At 47.1% G+C, this 24,191-nt stretch overlaps 1 protein-coding gene across 2 annotated transcripts in view; it reads right to left on the bottom strand.

The window, feature by feature from the left end:
* Positions 1 to 24,191, bottom strand: part of LOC140468141 (uncharacterized) — a 318,469-nt gene that overhangs the window by 107,542 nt on the left and 186,736 nt on the right. For both annotated transcript variants that reach the window (XM_072564343.1, XM_072564344.1), the window contains 8 exons: positions 21,011 to 21,064; positions 18,796 to 18,840; positions 16,486 to 16,539; positions 11,498 to 11,542; positions 8,508 to 8,561; positions 7,195 to 7,239; positions 5,786 to 5,839; positions 1,654 to 1,761 (listed from right to left, as the gene is read on the bottom strand). In XM_072564343.1, coding sequence (XP_072420444.1) covers positions 1,654 to 1,761; positions 5,786 to 5,839; positions 7,195 to 7,239; positions 8,508 to 8,561; positions 11,498 to 11,542; positions 16,486 to 16,539; positions 18,796 to 18,840; positions 21,011 to 21,064 — 459 coding nt within the window. The remainder of the gene's footprint in view (positions 1 to 1,653; positions 1,762 to 5,785; positions 5,840 to 7,194; positions 7,240 to 8,507; positions 8,562 to 11,497; positions 11,543 to 16,485; positions 16,540 to 18,795; positions 18,841 to 21,010; positions 21,065 to 24,191) is intronic.

The following is a 24,191-nucleotide window of genomic DNA, read 5'->3' as shown; positions in this document are numbered from 1 at the left end:
TCTCCATTGTGCTTTCGAGATCCCACCCTTCCCTTGTAACTCGCTGGTTGACCTCCTCCAATTTTTCACTCTGAGGTCGGGCTAAGTGTTAAAATGGGGGTGTGAGGGAGACGGCTTGGGGAGCACATACGCAAACCATTCATTGCCCCGTGTTCCCTGCACACACCAGCCTTCCACCTCCATGTCCAGTTCCCAGCTACAGCTAAGGAGTCTCTAATCATGAGTGAACAGGGCCCGAGAGAGAGAGCTGGAGAGCAACAGTGGGGGTGTCTGGAGAAGGAACTGGCAATAGCTAAGCACCAACACTCAGAGCTTGAGTCAGAATGTGGCTTTTCGCTCCAACACTGAAAAGCTCTCCCGTTCCTGAGGTAAACCTAACTCTTGCACAAGGGTCTCAATCAGTCCAGGAGGAGTATTGTAGTGATCACTTCAAATTCTAGTCTTCCCTGTCACCCAGAGAGGGGTGGAACTCTCAGACACTGAGGCCAAAACTCAAATGCTTTCAAGAAGGAGTCGGATGTATTTCTTGGGGTGGAGGAATCAAAGGGTATGGGGAGAAAGTGGGAAGAGGAGACTGGGTTGGGTGATCATGAATGGCTGAGCAGACTCAAATGACCAAATGGTCCATTCTTGCTCCTATTTTCTCTGTCTGAGTTTGAAACAGAAGCTGAACTGTGGGATTCAGGGCAAGGTCTCTGTCACACAAGTTCAGCAGCGCTTCCATTAAAAAGCTGGACCTTGGCAACACTTCCCTCCCAGAGCTCCAGCCCTCTTCCTGACACTGAGGGCCAGCAGAGGGAAGCCTGCTAAATTCTCGATGGCTCAACATATTACCAGGCTGAGAGAGATAGAGAGAGAGAGAGAGCGAGAGAGAGCATGAGAGAGAGGGAAACACAGAAAGAGAGAGAGAGAGAGAGAGATATGTAGAAAGAGAGATAGAGAGAGGGAAACAGAGAGAGATAGAGAGAGAGAGTGGGGTAGAGGGATAGATTAAAGAGGATGATATAGAGGGGAGAGAGAGAGAGACTGAGTTAGAAAGTGAGAAGAAGATGGAAAGAGAGAGAGATGGAAGGAGAGAGAGAGAGAAAGGGGATGAGAGCGGGAAACAGAGAGAGAGAGAGAAAGAGAGATAGACATACAGGGGGAGAGACGGCGAAATAAAAAGTGAGAATGAGATAGAGAAAGAGAGAGAGGGATAGATATAGAGGGAGAAATGTAGAGAGAGAGCAAAATAGAGAAATAGAAAGAGAGAGATAGAGAGAGAGAGAAAGAAGGATAGACATAGAGGGGGAGAGAGAGCAAGATAAAAAGTGAGAATGAGATAGAGAAAGAGAAAAAGAGATAGAGAGATATAGAGGGAGAGATAGAGAGAGAGATAAAAAGTGAGAATGAGACAGAGAAAGAGAAAAAGAGATAGAGAGATATAGAGGGAGAGATAGAGAGAGAGATAAAAAGTGAGAATGAGACAGAGAAAGAGAGGGAGAGAGAGAGAGAGAGAGAGAGAGAGAGAGAGATTGAGAGAGCGACTCAGTTGGGAGCTCACTTGTTGGAGAGAGCTAAGGGGGTGGGTGGCAGGGATACTGTTGCTTCTCCTGAATGTAGGGGTCTCCAGGACACAAACCAATACTCAGAACCCAAGAGGCAGGAGCTGACCTTTTCACCAGATGGCCCGTTGGGACCGGCCTCGCCAATCGGACCCATCTGACCCTTGATTCCTTCTAGACCATCTTCACCCCGATGGCCCAATAAACCAGCTTCACCCTGCGGCCAAGGAGAAAAACAGCAAATTAGTTCACATTATCACATTAGGATCGATCACCAGGACCTTATACCTTCTGCTGAGCAGAGCACTCTCCACAAGGTGGCAGCATATCCCTGCTGGACCCATACAGCTGCACACCTGTTGGTTAACAGGAAACCAGGTTTTCACTTCTGTAGCGCCACGGGACACCCCCATAATCCCTTCACAACCAAAGAAGCATCTTCAAAGAGTTGTCACTGCTGCAATGTAGGGAAACAAAAGCAGCCAATTCCTGCACAGCAAGCTTCCACACACAGCACCATAGGGGTGACCAATTCAGACAATGGGCTGTCGATTGAAATACCAACTCAGTTTCACGCCACACTCGCTGAGGTTTTCTGCGTTAAATTCAAAGTTACGTTTGTGTAATGATCGCTCTGTCGTAATTATCATGAGGTCAGCTAGCTGGACCTCATAGAACAGGAGTTTCCTAATTGGGGCTTTTAACCTGGTCCAATCAGGGAGTCCGGGCTGACCTTTTAAAAGGGGACAACCTTCTCTGTTTTTGGTTGCACTTCAGTCCCACGCTCCTGATCTTCGGGCACCCGGTACGGAGGAGGGAGGGCAGGTCCGAGGACCTCCTCGTGGGTCTGCTCCTGGACCTGGCCAAACTGGCCATCAACAGGTCCAGGCAGCGGGCCGTGGAGGGGGTCGTTAGGGCCGACTGCCTGCCCCTCTTCCGGGGTTACGTTAGAGCCCGGGTGTCCTTGGAGAAGGAGCACGCGGTGTCCACCGACACCCTGGAGTTGTTCAGGGAGAGGTGGGCGCCGCAGGGAGTGGAGTGCATCATTTCCCCCTCCAACTCTATTTTGATTTAGTCCCTACCCTCCCCTTCACTGTTTTGCTCACACAGCATTGCCCTGTGGTTTGAAGGGCAGTGCTTGTCACTGGCCACTTGGGTGTTATTCATATCTTCCTGGTGGTGGAAATTGAATAAAGATTCGTACACTTTGTGTCTTTCACTGTGTCTCACACCTGCACACACACACCATGGGTGCTGGGGGAAAAAATAAGCACTACCGCACTTAGGCGGTAGTGTGGGGGTTAAATATAAAAAAAAAAACAGGGGATTCAAGCCCGGGTGTCTTTAAAAAAAAAAGAAAAAAAAGGAGAAAAAAAAAAAAAATAAATAAAAGGGGACAACCTTCTCTGTTTTTGGTTGCACTTCAGTCCCACGCTCCTGATCTCCGGGCACCCGGTACGGAGGGGGGAGGGCAGGTCTGAAGACCTCCTCATGGGTCTGCTCCTGGGCCATAAACAGGTCCAGGCAGTGGGCCGTGGACGGAGTCGTGGACTGCCTACCCCTTTTCTGGTTACGTTAGAGCCCGGGTGTCTCTGGAGAAGGAGCACACGATGTCCACCAACACCCTGGAGTTGTTCAGGGAGAGGTGGGCGCCGCAAGGAGTGGAGTGCATTATTTTCCCCTCGAATACTATTTTGATTTAACCCCTGCCCTTCACTGTTTGATCACACAGCATTGCCCTTTGATGTGAAGGGCACTGCTTGTCACTGGCCACCCGGGTGTTTCCTTTCTTCCTGGTGGTGGAAATTGAATAATGATTTGTGTACCTTGTGTCTTCCCAACCCTATCTCCCTAGTTTGAGTCTACGTCCTAGCAGATACGTCCAGTGTTTAGCAAGCCATTGAAACAGGCCATCCTCTTCCAAGATGAAGAATTCAGAATAAGCTGGTGGGATTAAACGGTCAATGGCAACTTGCCCCACCACCCCCACCCACCTCCCACCCCGCACCATTGGAAAACAAACCCCATCTTCAATTCCTTGGAAGCCCATCCCAGTGTGCGGACAGTACCAGCGAGAGTGATGACACACTGATCTTCGACAGCAAAAACTTGCATTCGGATTTCAACAGACACTGACTTCAACATTCCATTGACAGTGAGGCTCCACTAGAATCCGGGAAAGGTGCACAATCCACTTCAATCCTGCTGTACCATGCATCCCTACAGGCCATTCGGCCCATCAAGTCCACACCAACCCTCTGAAGGGCATCCCATCCCTGTAACTCTGCATTTCCCATGGCTAACCCACCTAGCCTGCATATCCCTGGACATTACAGGGTAATTTAGCATGGCCAATCCACCCTAACCTGGGCACTGTGGGCAATTTAGCATGGCCAATCCACCCTAACCTGGGCACTGTGGGCAATTTAGCATGGCCAATCCACCCTAACCTGGGCACTGTGGGCAATTTAACATGGCCAATGCACCCTAACCTGTGCACTATGGGCAAGTTAGCATGGCCAATCCACCCTAGCCTGTGCACTGTGGGCAATTTAGCATGGCCAATCCACCCTAACCTGCATACCTTTGGACTGTGGGAGGAAACCCACACAGACACGAGGAGAATGTGCAAACTCCACACAGATTGTCACCCAAGGGTGGAATCAAACCCAGGTCCCTGGCACTGTGAGGCAGCAGTGCTAACCAGCGAGCCACAATGTCACCCACATCTTGGATGGTCGGATTGTACCCTCTATCCTACTCTCCCACCTGTTCCTCTCCTGACTTCATTCTGAATATATTCAATGTCTAAGCCTCCACAGGGAAAGACATATCAAAGATTAACCACTTTCTAAGAGAGGAGTTAAAAAAAACTCTCTTTATCCATTGTCCTGCCAGAGCATAAAGCTGCTCTGTCATTAGACAGAAGGAGAGAGACAACGGGTGGTGAGCTTAATCTGGACAGCGGGGTGAGGATAAGAAGGAGAGTCTTTCATGGTAACCTCAGCTGGTGTGGGAGCCAGACCCACGTTTCAGACTGCATTACAAACCAACCGACCAAACACTGAGCCAACCAACCAGGCAACACCTGATTCGGGAACAGTGTTCCTTGTTTCCATATTCCCCTCCAAGGTAAAGGAACCATCCTCTCAGCATTCACCAGACCATACGTTCCAATAAGATCATCACTCCTTCTTCTAAGCTCCAATGGGCACGGGCCCAGTCCACCTACCTTCATCCCTGGAATCAAGCTAGTGTACTGAAAATGGATTAGTCAAGGCTGTATCATACCGCGGGTCGGGAGACGTGTTGGGGTGGGAGGAGTGGGGGGAGGTTGTGGTCAGGTCAGAAAGAAACAGAGGAAGTGATGCAGTGAGTAACGGAAGACAAGACAGACTCTGGGCGTGCTCTGAAGGACTCACGAGGGGTGTCATTGACTGGAGGTGTTGAAGGCCAAAGGGGAAGCAGAAGGCGAGATTTTGTTTCAGGTGAAACAAATAGCACTACAGAGCAATGCAATCACTGCAAAACATGACAAGGGAAATTGGGAATCAGTGAGGCATTATGTACAAACAGCTCATCTCTCCCTGAAGGAGGCACAGTTTAATGGTTATCAAAATCCTCAGCTTTCTTCATAATCCTCTGGTGACGAGTGTGTGCCAAGCTTCATCAGTTGTTGACAAGAGGAAGATTAGTCAGTGAAGATTGTGAAAACGTTCCCCTCCCCCAACAGGGGAAGCTCACGTGGGAGTGGGGTCAATTGGAACGCTCTTTTATAAAGGGTTAGTTCTGGCAGATTGGGTAGAATGGCCCCCTTCTGTCAGATCGTGTAGGCAGGGGCCTGATACAATTCAGCTGCAGAGAGGCTGGAAGGCATCAACGGCACTGATTCCCACCACCAGGTGGAAAAAGAAAGAGAGAGAGAGAGAGAGAGAGAGAGAGAGAAAGAGAGAAAGGAGAGTAAGGAGAGAAAGAAAGAAACAAAGATAGAGAGCGACAGAGAAAGGGAGATGGGCCAAATAAGACAGGGAGAGATAGAGAGAAAGAAAGAGAGACAGACAGGCACCAACAAACACACGTACAATACTAGCATAGTCATTCCACAAGAGCAGGAGTGTGAAGGTTAAGAAGGAGACTGTCTAAAAGAGAGTAAAGGCAAGTAAAACCATAGAGATGCCACTGAACAAGTTGCTCCGTTAGATTTGGGCTCGTTAACCCGACCACGCTCACATTTAACTTACCCTGTCCCCTTTAGGTCCCATGTCACCTTTATAACCAGGGAATCCATCTTCGCCCTTTAATGAAACACAAAAGTCAAACATTGATGATTAAATAAATGAGCAATGTCTCTAGCTACACACTCAAACATGACAAAACAGGGAATCTAATGCATTAACGCTGCAAGGAGGTCAGTAAAGTACTTTACCCTTGCTGGAGCAAGAGGAGATGGTGCACCACAAAGTGGATTCACCACAGATTGTGGCCTGGATTCGCTCATGCACCATCCAGGCCCAAGGGAGCACCAGAAAGCCCCTATTGGAGGCTCCCTGTAAGATCCACCTCAGTGACTTTGATATGCTCCTGACTCAGAGACAGTGAGGACACTTCAATGGCAGCTCCTTTACACTTCCCAAAGTAGGAACACAGGGTGGAACATATTCAGCCACCCTGACTTGTTTTAATTCATTTACGAGGCCCAGCATTTATTGCCCAGAGGGCAGTTAGAAGTCAACCGCATTGCTGTGGGTCTGGAGTCCCACGTAGGCCAGACCAGGTAAGGATGGCACTTTCCTTTCCTAAAGGACATTAGTGAACCAGATGGATTTTTCATGAAAATTAGCAAATGGTTTCATGGTCAACTTTAGACTGCTATTTCAAGATGCTTATTCACTTCAAATTCCACCATGTGCTACAGTGAGATTCAAACCCAGATCTCCAGAACACTACCTGGGTCTCTGGATGAACAATCTAGCGATAATACCACTTGGCCATCACCGCCCCAGAATGCAGCCTCCACTCTCGTCCATTAACGAGCCTGTTCCCTAAATTACAATATCTTTATAACTAATAGTCATTTGGAACAGAAGAATTTGAGTATCAGTGAAAAATACACATTTTGTCAAAGCTTTGCATCTTGCCCGCATCAGGACACATTGCAAGAATACCAAATGAAGGGGAAAACCACTGCCTGAGAGGAGAGCGCTGATTAGTTCACAAGTGATGGCAATTGTCCCAGAGGGCGAAAGATTAAACACTTATATAAAATATCTCCATTTTGGAACTAGCAAACTAAAAATATGTGAGAAATTGAAGCAAAAAATGTAAAATAGACTGAAAGGTTTGTCTAACCCTTACAATCTGTGTTTTTCCCTTTTGTCAATGGTGCTGTAGAGAATGATTGGAAGCTCCAGGACCAGTCTGGAGGGTTAGCATCTTTAGCTGCAAGTTACACTGTGTGGGGCTTTCCTAAACTAAAAGCAGACAGTGCAGGAGAAACTCAGAAGGCTCATTTTGGAGTTGAAGAGTTTATTCTGCTCCTCCCTCCTCAGAGGGTGCCAGACTTGCTGAGTTCCTCCAGCGCTGTCTGTTTTTGCTTCAGGCGCCCAGGATCTGCAGTATTTTGTTTTATTGCAGTAGAGTTTTTCCTCACCTTCTCCCCCTTGTGTCCCTTCAGTCCTCTGACTCCATCAGCACCCTGCCGAGAGAGGGTAATGCAGGTTAGAGAAGCATCAAACAGGACAGGTGCCTGAATTAACTCCCAGTCAGTGGTTTCTCAGGTCACAGCCCACAGTCAGGTGTGTGTGTGTGTGTGTGTGTGTGTGTGTGTGTGTGTGTGTGTATGTGTTTGTGTGTGTGGCCCACGTCAGGTGTGTGTGTGTGTGTGTGTGCGTGTGTATATCTGTGCCTGTGTATTTGTGTTTGTGTGTGTATGTCTGTGTGTGTGGCCCACAGTCAGGTGTGTGTGTGTGTGTGCGTGTGTATATCTGTGCCTGTGTGTTTGTGTTTGTGTTTGTGTGTGTGTGTGTGTGTGTATGTGTATCTGTGTGTGCGTGTGTATATCTGTGCCTGTGTGTTTGTGTGTGTGTGTGCAGGGGTGTGTGTGTGTGTTCGCGTGTGTATATCTGTGCCTGTGTATTTGTGTGTGTGTGTGTGCGTGTGTATATCTGTGCCTGTGTGTTTGTGTGTGTGTGTGTCTGTGTGTATCTGTGTGTGCATGTGTATATCTGTGCCTGTGTGTTTGTGTGTGTGTGTGTCTCTCTCTCTCTCTCTCTCTCTCTCATGGTGTGCCTGTGTGTGTCTCAGTGAGTGTCTGCAGGTGCGGGTGAGGGTGAGGGTGAGGGTCTGTATGTGTATCTCTGTGTGTGGGTTTTTCGGTATCATCACAAACGTTTTACTCAGTTACATCCAATCAGAGGCTAGGAACTAAACATTCCGCAAGTTGAAGAGAGAGTTTTCTTTGAAGGTTTCAGATACATTTTATAGGCAGAAACCTATTGCGGTAAATTAATGTAAACTCAGTGCCACATAGAACAATGGATGTTTTAATAACCTGAATTACCTGACAAACACTGCACTGGCCAACTTATTTCATTCCAACCTGTGAACCGTTAACATTGACACACTTACTAGCAAAGACACACACATACAGACACAAAATCGAATGGACATACACACACACCCATCTACTCAGGGACATGCACATTTACATGCAAACACACAGACACAAACAGACACACATGCACGTGTGCGCACACACACAGACACACACAGACACACACGCACGTGTGCGCACACACACAGACACAAACAGACACACACGCATGTGTGCGCACACACACAGACACACACGCACGTGTGCACGCGCACACAGGCACACACGCACGTGTGCGCGCGCACACAGACACAATCATAGATTGCATGCCCACATCCCTTACGCACTACATTTTTCTGCAACCTTCTTACCTTGACACCTCGAACCCCAGGATATCCGACTGGACCCTGTGCACCTGCAGGACCCTGTTAAAAAACAATTCTGATGACATTTGTATTGAACTGACAACTGAACTTTAAAAGGAAAGAAACAAGAACATTCTTTCCTGGAGTAGAATACTAAAGAGTCAGTCGGATGAAGGGGAAGATTGGGAATTAAGAAGTGTTACCCTAATGCAATAACTGGCAACTCACAACATCTGCATGACTTATAATCTTTAATTCTACAATACAACCCTTCTCCAGGGTTCAGGCTGAGCTCGGCCCACAGTCAGCAATTCTGTGAACAATGTTCCAGTAGCAGCTAAGAGGTTGACTTGCTATCTGACAGCGTGGGGCATTGCAATGAAGACCACCGACTGGCCTCGCCTGGCATTTGCTGCTTTATCCAGCAGGGGTCACTGGAAAGCGGCGGACTGTGGGATTACAGAGCGAGTGATGCTGAGGGATAGGGAGACACCCAGGGCTCTATCGAGCCACAGTACTTCCCTGAGCGGCTGCCATAAGGATTTCTCCTTCCTTCCGAATTTCCCTACGGGCAACTCTCCACATCTGCCCACAACAGCTGGGGGGCTCGGAGCATCAACTCATAGCATGGGAACAAAATGTAGCTACACAGGCTGATGTGTGTGAAATACTGAGGGGGCAGACTGCAGCTGCAGCAAAATCTCAAACACCAGTTTGAGGCAGGTCCAGCGACAGGCTGGGGATGCTGCAGAGACTACCCTTAATCCGGGGATGGATCCTGGCCCAGGCACCAGCACCCTGGTCTCAGTGTCGTCCAATCTCACTGCATTGACCTGAGCATCCAATGTAGACTGGCACCTCAACCAACCCCCTCAAAAGTACAGGACTGTGCGATAGTGCCAGAGGAACTATGTTGGACGAGATGTCTAACATCTCCCCGCACAGACCAAGACATACAGGATCCCAGGCCTGCGAGGAGAATGGGGGGAGTTGACACTTAATCCTCAACCAACGTCACCAGTCACTACGTCGCTGCTGGTCGTGGGAGCTCACTTTGCACCAACAGGCTGCCGCTTTTCCTTCAACAGCAACCACCCTTCCAGAAGTAATTATTCAGCGACAGAGCACATTGGGGTGTTGGGGTGCTAGTCCTCACGTTGAGAAAGGTGCTTTATAAATGCAGTTGCCTTCGTTCCAACAGGAAGTCCACCTTCCAGTAAGACCCAGCAAGACACAGACCCCAGGGCTGGGCTCCAATAGAAACTGCACTATTTCACCCAGAGAGTCCACATCTCCAGGGAAGTGAGGGGTGCTGCTGGAGGGGTGCAAGAAACTCTGTACTTTCCCTGCTGCTGGAAGTTCGACTCGAGAATCTTAATCACCGAGGGAAGGAGTCAGGCAGAAGGAAAAAAACAAACACTGGGCCTTCCGACTGGGAGGGTAGGGTGACCAGTCCAAATTAAATGATTCCTGATGAAGGGCTTTTGCCGGAAACATTGATTCTCCTGCTCCTCGGATGCTGCCTGACCCGCAGTGCTTTTCCAGCACCGCACTGTCGACTCTGATCTCTAGCATCTGCAGCCCTCACTCACTCTGTCCAAATTAAATCCATGAACAATCTCGGCTCTTCACCTCACTGTCCCAGCAGGTAAGTCCGAGGTCATTCCCCACCTAGACCACCACTGCACCCTGCAACATCGCACAAGAATGTGGTTGCGACGGTTTCAAATGTGACTGAGCATCACATTTTGTGAGAGATGTTGAAGTCAGGAGCCTAATTGGGGGTAAAGCTTGTCATTGAAAGCTGCATTCAAACCTGAAAACCTCATATTAACCTGATCAACAATGCAGACTATCCTTCCTTATTGGCCAAGTTGAGCGTTAACAAAGGGACCATCATGCACCTCACTCAGACACATCAACGCCATCCACATCCCCTGTTTGTTGCTTCTTCTCAATTTAGATTAGATTAGATTCCCTACAGTGCGGAAACAGGCCCAACCAGTCCACACTGACCCTCCAAAGAGTAACCCACCCAGACCCATTTCCTCCCTGACTAATGCAGCTAACATTATGGGCAATTTTGAACGGCCAATTCACCTGACCTACACATCTTTGGACTGTGGGTGGAAACCGGAGCACCGGGAGTAAACCCATGTGGACACGGGGAGAATGTACAAACTTCACACAGACAGTCACCCGAGGCTGGGATCGAACCTGGGACCCTAGTGCTGTGAGGCAGCAGTGCTAACCACAGAGCATCAGGAGTGTTATGGACTAGAGCAGACCGCCTCTAAATATTTTACCATGGTAGCCTAGACCCTAACTTATTCTTATTTTAAAAGGTAAATATAAAGTGTCTGTTCCCGATGTGATGTGATGGTCAAATAACTCAATGTGAAGCACAACACCATTTCTTTAAACAATGCAGTTAAAATACAACCAAAGAAAAAGGAACTTAGAATAACAACTCTATTGGAAAACTTTATAGAATAATAGATGCCGTAACTATTACTTATGAACTGTTCGAATATAGTAACATCCCATAAACATGCCCCTTGGCAAAAAGGCAAATTCAGACATAGATTCTCACATACAGTTCTCCCATCCAGGAGGAAGAAAAACATCAAGAGAAAATTCAGAGAGAGTAGCAGCCAGGAGACATTCACTGAAGCTCCCGACTCTGTTCTGACCCCAACAGCTGCTGATGCTACTCAGATAATCCTGATCAATGAGAGCTGGCCACACCCTGTCAGGCTGCATTCATAAAACCCAAGGCTTCTCAAGCTGTTTACCCAAGTGGTCTTCGGTAGCTAGCCTGGTGCCCCTCATTCAATCAAGTTAAAAAAGAACCAGGACAAAATAACCTCTTAATGCTACAGCATTGTCACAGGAGTAAATAGACTCACACAGCCAAACCCAGAACTGTGGAACATTACAATCACCACCCACTTACACCCAGCAACCATCTTTCCAACAGTCAGTAAAGAACATACCGCATTCCCCTTATCACCTGCAGGACCCTCTCGACCAGGGTGACCCTGAGAACGAAACAAAAATCATTCTTAACTAAATAGCGTCACTTCAAATCAACGCAGTAGACTTAGCAAAGCATATCAAGTGCAGTAGTCATTTCATAACCCTTTAAACTGCTGTAGTCAGAAACTTCCAACATTATTTTCTGCCTGACCCCACGCTGTAAATTGTTTGATTTAGTCCCGAAATTTCTCGCTCGACTTTTCCGTATTCCAGGAGATTCCACCCTCTGTAACAACCTTCCAGACCCGTGATTCCAAAAGTTTATTTTTCCACAATTAATAAACTCAGTCACTCAGGGAATATTTAAACATAAGGTGTCTTATAATTCCCCTTTATGGTTTTCCTGGCAAGGGCTGCTCAAATCATTGCCCAGGGATTAGTCTTTAGTCCCTGGAGACTCCAGGGGCAGTCTTGGAAGGTTGGCCACGCTCCCAGGAGACCTGGCAAGCAGCCCGTTCCCAGGCCTTTGCGTTAAGAATCGCTGCTGCCTCATAATCTGGTGAAGAAGCTTCTTCAGCACGCTCTCCTTCACACCGATTTCTGTTCCCACATCAGAAAGGTTGCAGCTTATGCTGCCACATTTAGACACACGGGTCACTTTAATGCATAAAGAGAGTTGGCAGAGAGCAGGCAACATTCACTGGGATGTGCATTTAAGAGCTGGGCTCTACGGTCATCAATCCCGATGGCTACCCCTGTCCTCGAGCCGTTGCCCAGTTCTCCTTGGAGAGGGGGCACGACAGTGCCCACTGAACCAGACCCCCCTCAAAATATTTTACCAAGGTAGCCTCGACCTTTTAGGAATAGATGGGGCCTGGAGTATATTATCTCCCTTTCCAACAACAGTTTGGTTTAATTCCCCTTAGCCTCTCCCAATTTCTGTTTTGCTTAACATTACAGCACCCCCCGCACTGCGCGCCCGTCAATTTGGTGATTGGGATGAGTTAAAAAGAGCTGAGTTTTTCTGTAACGTGTGTAGGCTTCTGAACAGGGAAAGGAAAGGTGGAAACTGATGTTTGTCTTAAATTGACAATTTTCACTAAGACCTTTCTGAACCTCTGAGAGCTTTTGCTGCCGATTACAACATACAGATACAAATGTGTTGGCTCATTGTTACAGTTGGTGTTCCAATTGCTCTTTGGATGGACAGAATAAGTTCAACCCAGATATACAGAGTGCACTGAAAAGGAGAGAAAGGAGACCTCTCTGATATTCATTCACAAGTCTTTCAAAAAGATAGCAGACCTAGTGAAGTCCCACCATTCACCAGGCGTGCACATACATCTAATGATTTACAAGGATGTTGCGAGGGTTGGAGAGTTTGAGCTACAGGGAGAGGCTGAATAGGCTGGGGCTGTTTTCCCTGAAGCGTCAGAGTTTGAGAGGTGATCTTATGGAGGCTTATAAGATCATGAGGGGCATAGACAGGGTAAATAAACAAGGTCTTTTCCCTGGGGTGAGGGAGTCCAGAACTAGAGGGCATAGGTTTAGGGAGGGGAAAGATTTAAAAGGGATATAAGGGGCAACTTTTTTCATGCAGAGGCTGGTATGTGTATGGAATGAGCTGCCAGAGGAAGTGGCAGAGGCTGGTACAATTACAACATTTAAGAGGCATCTGGATGGGTACATGAATAGGAAGGGTTTGGAGGGATATGGGCTAAATGCTGGTAAATGGGACTCGATTAATTTTGGACATCTTGTCAGCATGGACAAGTTGGTCTGTGTCCATACTGTACATCCCTCTGACTCTATGAGTCCAAGGCATACTGCATATGCATAGGGTACACTTTGACTCCTGGAAGTTTTAGGTTTTTTCCTATTTCCTTAATTCCCAGTTCCCCCACCCCACCTCACATTACTGATACCATTTCTCAATTCCCCTAGTTATAGTGGAGATGATAACATCAATGGATTAAAAATCCAGGGATCCAGTTTTGTGTTCATGGAGATGGGTTAAAATCCCACAGTTAGACTCAGTGCTACTGCCTAGGAAACTGTCTTTAACTGTGGTAAATGCCCATCTGGTTCACTAATGTCCTTTAGGGAAGGGAAATCTGCCATCCTTACCTGGTCTGGCCTACATGTGACTCCAGAGCCACAGCCATGTGGTTGACTGTTAATTGCCCTCTGATTTGGATCTAGCTCTCTAGTCAAGGGTAGTTAGGAGATGACAACAAAAGCTGGCTTTGCTTGTGATGGCCCAAATCACAAAATAAGAAATAAAATTACAACTGTCCCCGACTCAATCCTCTCAATCCCCAGCGTCCCTCCATCTATCCCCTTATTCCCAGCATTCTCCCTCAATCCCCTCATTTTCTGGTGTCCCTCCCTCAATCCCCTCATTTTCTGGGTGTTCCCTCCCCGAATGTCCTCATTTCCCGGTGTCCCTCCCTCAAACTCCGCATTTCCTGGTGTTCCCTCCCTCAATTCCTGGTGTCCTTCCCTCAATCTCCTCATTCCCCACTTAAAATTACGGGGTAGACCATTTAGGACAGAGATGAGGAGAAACTACTTCACCCAGAGAGTGGTGGCTGTGTGGAATGCTCTGCCCCAGAGGGCAGTGGAGGCCCAGTCTCTGGATTCATTTAAGAAAGAATTGGATAGAGCTCTTAAAGATAGTGGAGTCAAGGGTTATGGAGATAAGGCTGGAACAGGATACTGATTGGGAATGATCAGCCATGATCATATTGAATGGCGGTGCAGGCTCGAAGGGCTGAATGGCCTACTCCTGCATCTATTGTCTATTGTCTATTGTCCCTCTCTCAAACTCATTTCCTGTTCCCCCACCCTCCATTCCCTCATTTCCTGGTGTCCCTCCCTCATTCCCTCATTCCCCTCCCTCAATCCCCTCCTTTCCTGGTGTCTCTCCCTTTAATTCCCCAGTAATCCACATAAACAGGTCCAGTTCATTATAAGGAGTACGTGGTGTGGTTCATCTTCACAATTTGGACCCTCGTTTCTGCTGAAACAAAAAGAATTGCGCTGCTCCCTTTATGATGCTGTAATGATTATTTATACCTCCCCTGAGATAAAAAGCACAGACCTCAAAAGGCAAATTCCAACTTTAAGGCTCAAAACCCAGATCAAAAAAAAATGTATAAAAAGATTCCTTCAAATGTCTGGCCTCCACAAAAACTCTCAAACCTAATTGTCTTTCACAGCTGCAACAGCACCTCTGTTCAGAAATGTGCTTGTCTTGTTAAAACACAGCTGTCGAGCACAATACAGGTGCTAGTGCCTAATGTTTTAACTGTTGCTCAAAAGATTGTCTCCATGTGAGGTTCCTTCACTTCAATCTACAGCAGGTAATAAGCAGGGGAAATGGGACTTGGACATTTATTCCTCAAGGAATAGAGTATAAAAGTAGGGAAGTGTTGATGTACAGGGCATTAGTAAGGGAACATTAGGACTACTGTTGAAAGTTCTGGTTCTCTTACTTGAGCGGGGATTGAGTTGCATTGGAGGCAGTTGAGACAAGAGTAATTCCAGAGATGATAGACTTGCCTCATGAGGAGATGATGCGGAGAAGCTGGTGTTGGACTGGGGTGGACAAAGTTAAAAATCACACAACACCAGGTTATAGTCCAACAGGTTTATGTGGATGCAATGGCTTTCGAAGCTCCTTCTAGTGCTTCCAAATAAACCTGTTGGGACTCCAACCTGGTGTTGTGTGATTTTTAACCTCATGAGGAGAGATTGAGCAGAGTTTAGAAGGACGAGAGGGAACCTAATTGATCTGCAGAAGATGCTAAAAGGGGTTTGACAAAGTGGAGGATGTTTCCTTATGTGGGATAATCTAGAATGAGAGGTCAGAGTTTGAGGATACGGGGGAACAGATTTAAATCAGAGATCAGGAAAAAATAGTTCTCTCAAAGGGTGGAATTCACTTCCCCAGGGTGCAGTGGATATGGCAATTATTTCTGCTGGGCCTGAAGACTTTATCTTTATTTGTTTAATCACTCACGGGATATGGGTATCAACCCCAGCATTTGTTGCCCGTCCCTAACTGCCCTTGAACTGAGTGGCTTACTCAGCCATTTGAGAGGCAGTTTGGAGTCAACTGGATTGGTGTGGATCTGGAGTCACATGTAGGCCAGACCAGGTAAGGATGGCAGATTTACTATCAGAGTGTGGTGGATGCTGGGAGACTGAATAAATCTGAGGGAGGAGATAGATATTTAATCAGGAATGGGTTGAAGGGTAATGGGGAGCAGGCAGGAGAGGGCATTTGAGGCTGAGATGAGATCAGCCATAATAGTGTTAAATGGTGGAGCAGGGTCAAAGGGCTGAATGGCCTCCTCCTGCTCCTGGCTCTTATATATTCAATTGGTTACCTTCTCATACAGATTCCAGAAGACCCTCTTGTTAACTCCGACAATGAAGGTATAACGATGGCTGTCCGTGAGATAAGAAGAGGCAGGAAATATTGTGACAAGGAGAGACGGTAAGACTCATGAACAATCTGATTTGGCATGAAGCCTGCAATTGGATAACGCTTACCAAGAGGCTCCACAGGAGCAGTGACCAGGTCTTGCCGTTATACAGAGTCAAGATAGAGACGGGGCAAACCAAACCACCAGAGGCAATTTTGGCAATCAGCACATCTGTATAACCAGAATGAGCTGGAGAGACTCAAACAGTGTGTGGAGAGAGAAGCATTTTCAGTCCAAAGACTGTTCTTACTCTGAAGTTCACAGCAGGACACAAAGTGTTAACTCTGTTTCTCCCTGCACAGATGCTGCCAGACCTGCTGAGTTTCTCCAGCACCTTCTGGCTTTATTCCAAGGTTTCCAGCACCTGGCAGACGTTGATTTGAAGGGAAGTCTGTAATCTGAAGAGCGAGTCCCTATAACATCAGGCACAGCCAAACAACAGCCTGGATATAGTGGAAAGGTTGGCATGCTCAAGACCAGAGAGTCAACGCCATGCAATGTACATATCTCACCGGAGGGCCATCTGCTCCAATCAGACCAGGTAGGCCTTGCTTGCCTGGAGGTCCCTGCAACGTTTGCAAAAACAAAACAAGGTGTTATCAGAACAAATCAAACAGTGAGTGCAATGTCAGCTCCTGTATCATACAGAGAGAAAACCCAGCCACCTTCCCTCTCCCCTGTCCATAATATCTCTTAGCACTGAACAAGGCTTGAATGTGTGCAGATACTGTGGATCCATGACATATCATTAAGACGAGCAGTGTAGCATCATAACAGATCATGTCGATGTACAGTCCCGAGCAATCCTACCCGCCCTCTGTTCATTCAACTGCAATTGATATTGTTGCAACACTGGTGTCTGGAAGGGGCAGAGTTAGAGACGAGCAACGTCTATTCCTATCTAAATTATCGGGACAGGTTCAATGGACTGCAAAACGTGCAACTTAGGATGCGACGAGAAATCTGAATGCAGATCTGAACGCAAATCCTGGGTGTGCACGATAAATCCTAAGTGTGCTGGCAATAGCAAAAAGCAAGATGCCATGAACAGCACTCACCAGATAAACTGAGGGGCACAAAGTTCTATGGGGCATAGGTAGAGAGGGATATTTCCTATCAGTAGATGGATCAATAAGTAAGGGATGCAGCTTTAAAGGTACAAAGCAGGAGGCCTATACAGGGATTTGAGGGAAACTTTGTTTTTACCCAGAACCCACTGCCTGAAAGGGTGGTGGGGGCAGGAACCCTCAAGAGATGTAATAACTATCCAGGTGGGCACCTGAAACACAAGGCTATGAGTTAAGTGATGGAAAATGGGATTATTATAGGTTGGGGCTTGATGACCGGGGTACATAGATGGGCCAAAGGGCCTTTTTCCAATGCTGTTCACACTCTATGACTCTATCATCTGCTCTATTAGCATGAGGTACAAATGTTGGTCAGGAAACGCTCTCATGTGCTTCCTTGTGGAGTACCAGGAGATCTTTTACATTTACCCGAGAAAACAAACAGGGTTTAAATACTCAGCGAGAGTATTAGCAATGCTACGAATATTTCTGGTTTGAAAACATCTAATGCTTTTTTTAGCAATGGGCAAGCCCAGCGGAAACCTTGAAGTGTCTGTCCCACTGCTGCAAGGTCTCATACTTTGACCTTTCTCTCCTGTCTACTGCTCAGTCCACCACCATGTCATAGCCTCTCAACGCATGAACAGAAATAGCAGCAGGCCATTCAGCCCCTCTAGCCTGCTCTGCCATTCAGTAAGATCCTGGAAAACCTCTGTTTAAGTTTCAAATCCCATCGACTGTTGGAGTATTGCCTGCAATTATGGTCTCCTTCCTATCGGAAAGATGTTGCGAAACTTGAAAGGGTTCAGAAAAGATTCACAAGGACGTTGCCAGGGTTGGAGAATTTGAGCTATGGGGAGAGGCTGAATAGGCTGGGGCTGTTTTCCCTGGAGCATCAGAGGCTGAGGGCTGACCTTATAAGGTTCACAAAATTATGAGGGGCATGGATAGGATAAATAAACAAAGTCTTTTCCCTGGGGTCGGGGAGTCCAGAACTAAAGGACATAGGTTTAGGGTGAGAGGGGAAAGATATAAAAGAGACCTTTGGGGCAACGTTTTCACACAGAGGGTGGTACGGGTATGGAATGAGCTACCAGAGGAAGTGGTGGAGGCTGGTACAGTTGCAACATTTAAAAGGTATTTGGATGGGTATATGAATAGGAAGGGTTTGGAGGGATATGGGCCGGGTGCTGGCGGGTGGGACTAGATTGAGTTGGGATATCTGGTTGGCATGGACATGTTGGACTGAAGGGTCTGTTTCCATGCTGTACATCTCTATGACTCTATGATTCTAGGGAACCCTCGACTCTCCCACCTAACAAAAAATCTATCCGTGCTCTGATGAAGAGTCATCTTGACTAGAAACATTAGTGTGGTCTCTACCTGACCCGCTGTGATTGCCAGCATTTCTTGTTCTCAGTACAGATTCCAGAATAGGAAAGGCTTGGAGGGATATGGGCCGTGTGCTGGCAGGTGGGACTAGATTGGGTTGGGATATCTGGTCGGCATGGATGGGTTGGACCGAAAGGTCTGTTTCCATGCTGTGCATCTCTATGACTCTATGGTTCTATCTGCAGCAATTTGCTCCTAAAAATGAATCTATCCATCTTTGTCCTCAAAATATCCAGTGGCCCTACCTCCTGAGACACACCGTTCCAAAATCACACAACTGTCCAAGAGGCGATAATGCCATCCTGCAGTTGTCCTAAAGAGACAAGCCTCAATTTTGAAAATGAAGTCAATTCGAGAACTTACCTTCTCCCCGGGAAGTCCAATGGGGCCTTGGGGTCCTGGGAAACCCTGCAAGGAGAAAAGACAACTTTCTTTACAAAAAGATGACACATTTCTGATCTCAGAAAGCCTGAATTTGCTGACGTGGCTCCAATACCTCCTTCGCGGCCTGAGGAAACCTCTGATAATCTGTCCCTGTGTCTGTGTGGGTTTCCTCCCACGGTCCAAAGATGTACAGGTTAGGGTGGATTTGGGAAGCTTAATTGCCCATTGTGTCCAGGGATGCATAGGCTAGGTGGTCATGATTAGATTAGATCAGATTCCCTACAGTGTGGAAACAGTCCCTTCAGACCAACCAGTCCACACCTACCCTCCGAAGAGTAACCCACTCTCTGACCAATGCACCGAACACTATGGGCAATTTAGCACAGCCAATTCACCTGACCTGCACATCTTTGGACTGTGGGAGGAAACCGGAGCACCCGGAGGAAACCTACACAGACACGGGGAGAATGTGCAAACTCCACACAGACAGTTGCCCAAGGCTGGAATCGAACCTGGGACCCTGGTGCTGTGAGGCAGCAGTGCTAACCACTGAGCCACCGTGCCACCCCAAGGGATGTGAAGCAGCTGGGGTGGACAAAGTTAAAAATCACACAATACCAGGTTTATTTGGAAGCACTAGCAGTCGGAGTGCTGCTCCTTCACAACCACCTGAACAGATAGAACCTCTGATAATCTGCCCCTGATAATCTGCCCCATAGTTAACTCAGAACTCCACTTCCTTGTCACTGGTTGGACTGCGCTCAGCTGTTTGAGAAGCTTTTTAATTTTAAAAACGCCACCTTGCATTTGGTGGCTCAATCTTTAATGGTGCTGAAGACCTGGAGACTGAGGAAGGGACACCGGACTGGAAACGTTCGCTCGGATTTCTTTTCACAGATGTTGCACAGACCTGCTGAGCTGTTCCAGCAGCTTCTGTTTTTGTTTCAAGGCCTAGAGTCAGCAGCTTGAGGAACATTGGGAACACAGAACCTGAGAAATGCAGCAACAGTGGTGTGACTACCCCTTTCAGAAGCCTCTCTCTCTCAATGGATCTGCAATGTAATTTGGTAATTAAAGAGGCATGACTCATTATTATAGAATCACCTAACAGCAAGAGTTTAAAATTTAACTAGTTTATACTGAGTTTGATGGATGGAAGGGGATGGGCTGCCAAGAAGAACAACAGGAGTCTAATTGGACCAGCATATGCTGGAGAAGGCATGTATCGAGTTTATTAAAGATTATGAGATTGCCTAGATCGTGGGATTTGGCAGAAGGACTACAATGTCATTGCCAGTCCTGCGGATTCTTACTTTCCAATCATACCCCCAATTATCAGTAACTGGGCACTACCCAGTCTCACCAAAGTGATTTATATAATACCTTACAACATGTCACAATAAATACTGCCTAACACAGCAGTAGAGCTGGCATGGTGGCTCAGTGGTAAGCACTGCTGCCTCATAACATCAGGGACCCGCGTTCGATTCCACCCTCAGGCGACTGTCTTTGTACGCTCTCCCTGTGTCTGCGTGGGTTTCCTCCCATGATCCAAAGATGCGTAGGTTAAAGTGGGTTGGCCATGGGAAATTGCCCATAGTGTTCAGGGATGCATAAGCCAGGTGGTCATGATTTGGAGATGCCGGTGTTGGACGAGGGTGTACAAAGTTAAAAATCACACAACACCAGGTTATAGTCCGATAGGTTTAATTGGAAGCACTAGCTTTCGGAGCGCTGCTCCTTCATCAGGTGGTTAGACCAACCTGATCACAACTACCTGATGAAGGAGTAGTGCTTCCAAATAAACCTGTTGGACTATAACCTGGTGTTGTGTGATTTTTAACTTTAGACTAGGTGGATTAGCCATAGTGTAGGTGACATTACAGTGAGCCGATGGGATGTTGTTCGGAGGGTCAGTGCAGACTCAATGGGCCAAATAGCCTCTACCTGCGATGTTGGGATTCTATAATTGAACCCTGACAACTGACCCCACTACTTTATTGAAAGAACAGTCGTTAATAAACAAATTTAATTGAACGTTCTCCCTTTCACCCCTTAATTTGATGTAGAACTTCAGAGAGCCAGCAGCATCCAACGTGTCATCGAGAATGATGCAACAGTAACTGAAGAGTATTTGATTTTCTCTGGTTAAGAGCCACTTCAATATCTTTATGGTACTTCAGCGCTTTCTCACCTGTGCTCCTGGGTTGCCTTGCTGTCCTGAAGGTCCAGGTTCACCTTGAGGACCCTGAGGGTGGAAGATAGACAGAAGATAAATCTCTAATTATCCGGGCTTCAGCCCTGAGGTGCTCAGCTTGATTACTCACATGGATGTAAGCAGCTGGGTCTGTTCACTGGACAGAAACTCAGGCATGCAGCGCACTCCCTGATCTTCTCTGTAATTGAGAGACAAAGTGCAGTTTGTGCGATCGCTTTTTCATTCAGGCTGCTCTGATGGCCCTGAACTTCTGGTCATTATAATAACTCAGGAGGTGACAGGAAAAGGAATTTTGTTTATTGGTGAACACCAGAATGAAGCCACTGCTCATGCTCTATCTAGGCCTGGGACAGGCAGCGCTGCAGATCCATCTCTGCATCGACTTTATCTTTTATTTTTATAAACCTATTTTCGAATCAACCTACTCAGCAATGTTCTCACACACCACTAAAACAGGTGGGACTTGAATCTGGGCCTCTCAGTCCAGGAGTAGGGACACTACCACTGCACTCCAAGAGGGGCCTCTGGGTCTGCTTTTTCTTTCCCTACTTTTCTAATCATCTGGTTCAGGGATGTTATTACACACTTCTGGAGCAATTGGGCTTTGAACCCGGGCATCCCAGTCCAGGGGTAGTGACATTACCACTGCACAAGAGGGCCCTGTTAAAGGATCCATGGACTAAGCTGGTATCCCTTTACATTTTGTAATCATCCTGTCATTGATACTATTACACTACCTCTGGAACTGGTAGAACGTGAACCCAGGTCTCCTGGCTCAGTGGTAGGGACACTACCACTGCACCACAAAGGGGGCTTTGAAAACACCTTTTTTTTAACCAATTTTTCCAAGCAGCCTATTCAGAGATGTTATTACATAATTCTGGAGCAGGTGGGACTTGAAGCTAGGCCTCTCAATCCAAGGGTAGGGGCACTACCACCACACCACAAGAGGGCACTTTGGGGTCTGCTTTACAAAGGGATCAGGTGATGAGTTCAAGCCAGGTAGGCCATTGCTAGTTACCAAGGGAACTCATTCTCATCGAGCTCCACAGGAGATTAATCAGGATTAATTAAGATTCCCCATGGGGTTATAGCAGAGTCACCTGTTGTTCCAACTCTCTGATTGACTCCCACACACTGATCTGTCCGTCCTCAGTCTTTCTGATGTTGCGATGATGCTAGACATCGCCAAGGTTACATCATGCTCATCACTCGCATTTTGTCTGAAAGCAGGTCTACCATTCACTCAATCTCTCCTGCCTACCAACCTCTCCTCACTTGCCTGGTCCTATGGTTCACTAAAACCTGTCACAGCTCTGATTCTTTCCCCCGTTCTGATGAAAGATCATTTACCTGAGATGTCGGGTTAGACTTTAAAATGAAGTCGGGTGCAGGTTTGGAAACGTGTGCCCTAGAAATTCCGTAGTAGTTTCTCAACACATTGATATCTCCTCAGAAATGGTCCCCCGAAACAGCTCCTGGCAGACGACAGCCATCTGACAATCAAGGTGACCGATCCCGAAGTGCAAATTTATTTTGCGGTGAGGGGGTCATTTTGTCAGAGCTGCAGAGGTCCCATGGTGCATCAACGCTGGTGCCAGGGGGGTATGATAGTTACACAGTGAGAGGTCCTTCACTGACCTATCAGCCAATCAGTGAATGAGTAAAGTGGATTTCATTGCGTTGTTGTAAATTTGTCTTCCTGCAGTCTGAGTCCTCATTGACAGGTGCCCAATGTAGAGTGCTGAGTCAGTCTGAAGCTCTCTACCTTGGCAGAAAATCTGCACTTTGGAGGTGGGTGTAAGGCACATTGGAGGTGGGGGTTTGCTGCATTGAAGGTGGGTGTGAGTTGAATTGGAGGTGGGATATATTGCATTGGAGGTGGGTGTATTTGAGGCTCTGTCTGAAGGTCGGGGCACACCTCTCAGGATACCAGTTAATATTACTCCACAGGAGGCACCTCCAACAGAGATTATCTGGTCTATCTAACATTCTGTGATTACTGGGATCTTGCTGGTGCGAACACCCATCGCCAAGTCTGCATGCATAACAGCTTGCTGCATCTCACAAGCTCCTCATGCCCTGTGAATGACCTTGAGACTTTGTTGGGACTTGAAAAGCAGCTTGTGGATAGCTTATACCCAAATCCATGGAGAACTGAACAATCTGTTGACACATTTAAGGCTGAGTCAATCGCCCTTCAGAACTGCTGTGCCTTCAGGAATTCATCGTAATTTTTAGTCAACTTAAACCTGCCCTTAAAGCATCTACTGCTCACAAATATTTCAAAAGCACGGTTATTACCTCGGAGAAGTAAACTTTTACTGCTTCAATGCAACTATGTAACTGGGAGGAAAGGAGAGTGCAGGAGCACACTTTTCATAGCCTGTTCACTTTATTGGAGTTTGTCTTCATGTGCAATGGTACAACCACAATGTAAAACGCATGCTCTTAATAAAAAAGAGCAATCAGTACTGTACTGGAAACACAACAGGAGCTGTCAGTTTAGCCAGACCAAGGACTCAAGGGTGATTAGGGACAGGCAATAAACGCTGACACAGCCAGCAATGCCCACGTCCCAAATTAATATCCTGACTTGGAAATATATTGCCGTCCCTTCAGTGTCGCTGCGTCCAAATCCTGGAATTCCCTCCCTAAGGGCATTGTGGGTGAACCCACAGCCAGTGGGCTGCAGCGGTTCAAGATGTGGAGGTGCCAGTGTGGGGTGGACAAAGTTAGAAATCACACAACACCAGGTTAAAGTCCAACAGGTTCATTTGGAAGCATTAGCTTTCAGAGCACTGCTCCTTCGCCATATTTTTTACGACAGATTCTGTGCCCTATGATGCTGCCCCACTAGTTACCTGATGAAGGGGAAGCACACTGTGCCTTCCAAATAAACCTGTTGGACTGTAATCTCGTCTTGTGAGGTTTTTAACGCAGTTCAAGAAGTCAGCTCACCACCACATTCTCAAGGCAAAAGAGAGGACTGCAGGTGAAGGGCTTTTGCCTGAAATGTTGATTTTCCAGCTCGGATGCTGCCTGACCTGCTGTGCTTTTCCAGCACCACTCTGATCTAAACACCGCCTTCGTAAGGGCAGCTTTGGCGATATATTTTGAACATTTTTTGATTGCCGTCATACTATTCCCATTATTT

Source organism: Chiloscyllium punctatum, chromosome 46, assembly GCF_047496795.1.
Source record: "Chiloscyllium punctatum isolate Juve2018m chromosome 46, sChiPun1.3, whole genome shotgun sequence".
In the NCBI taxonomy this organism is placed as follows: Eukaryota; Metazoa; Chordata; class Chondrichthyes; order Orectolobiformes; family Hemiscylliidae; genus Chiloscyllium; species Chiloscyllium punctatum.
This window is presented reverse-complemented; position numbering and strand designations above follow the sequence as displayed.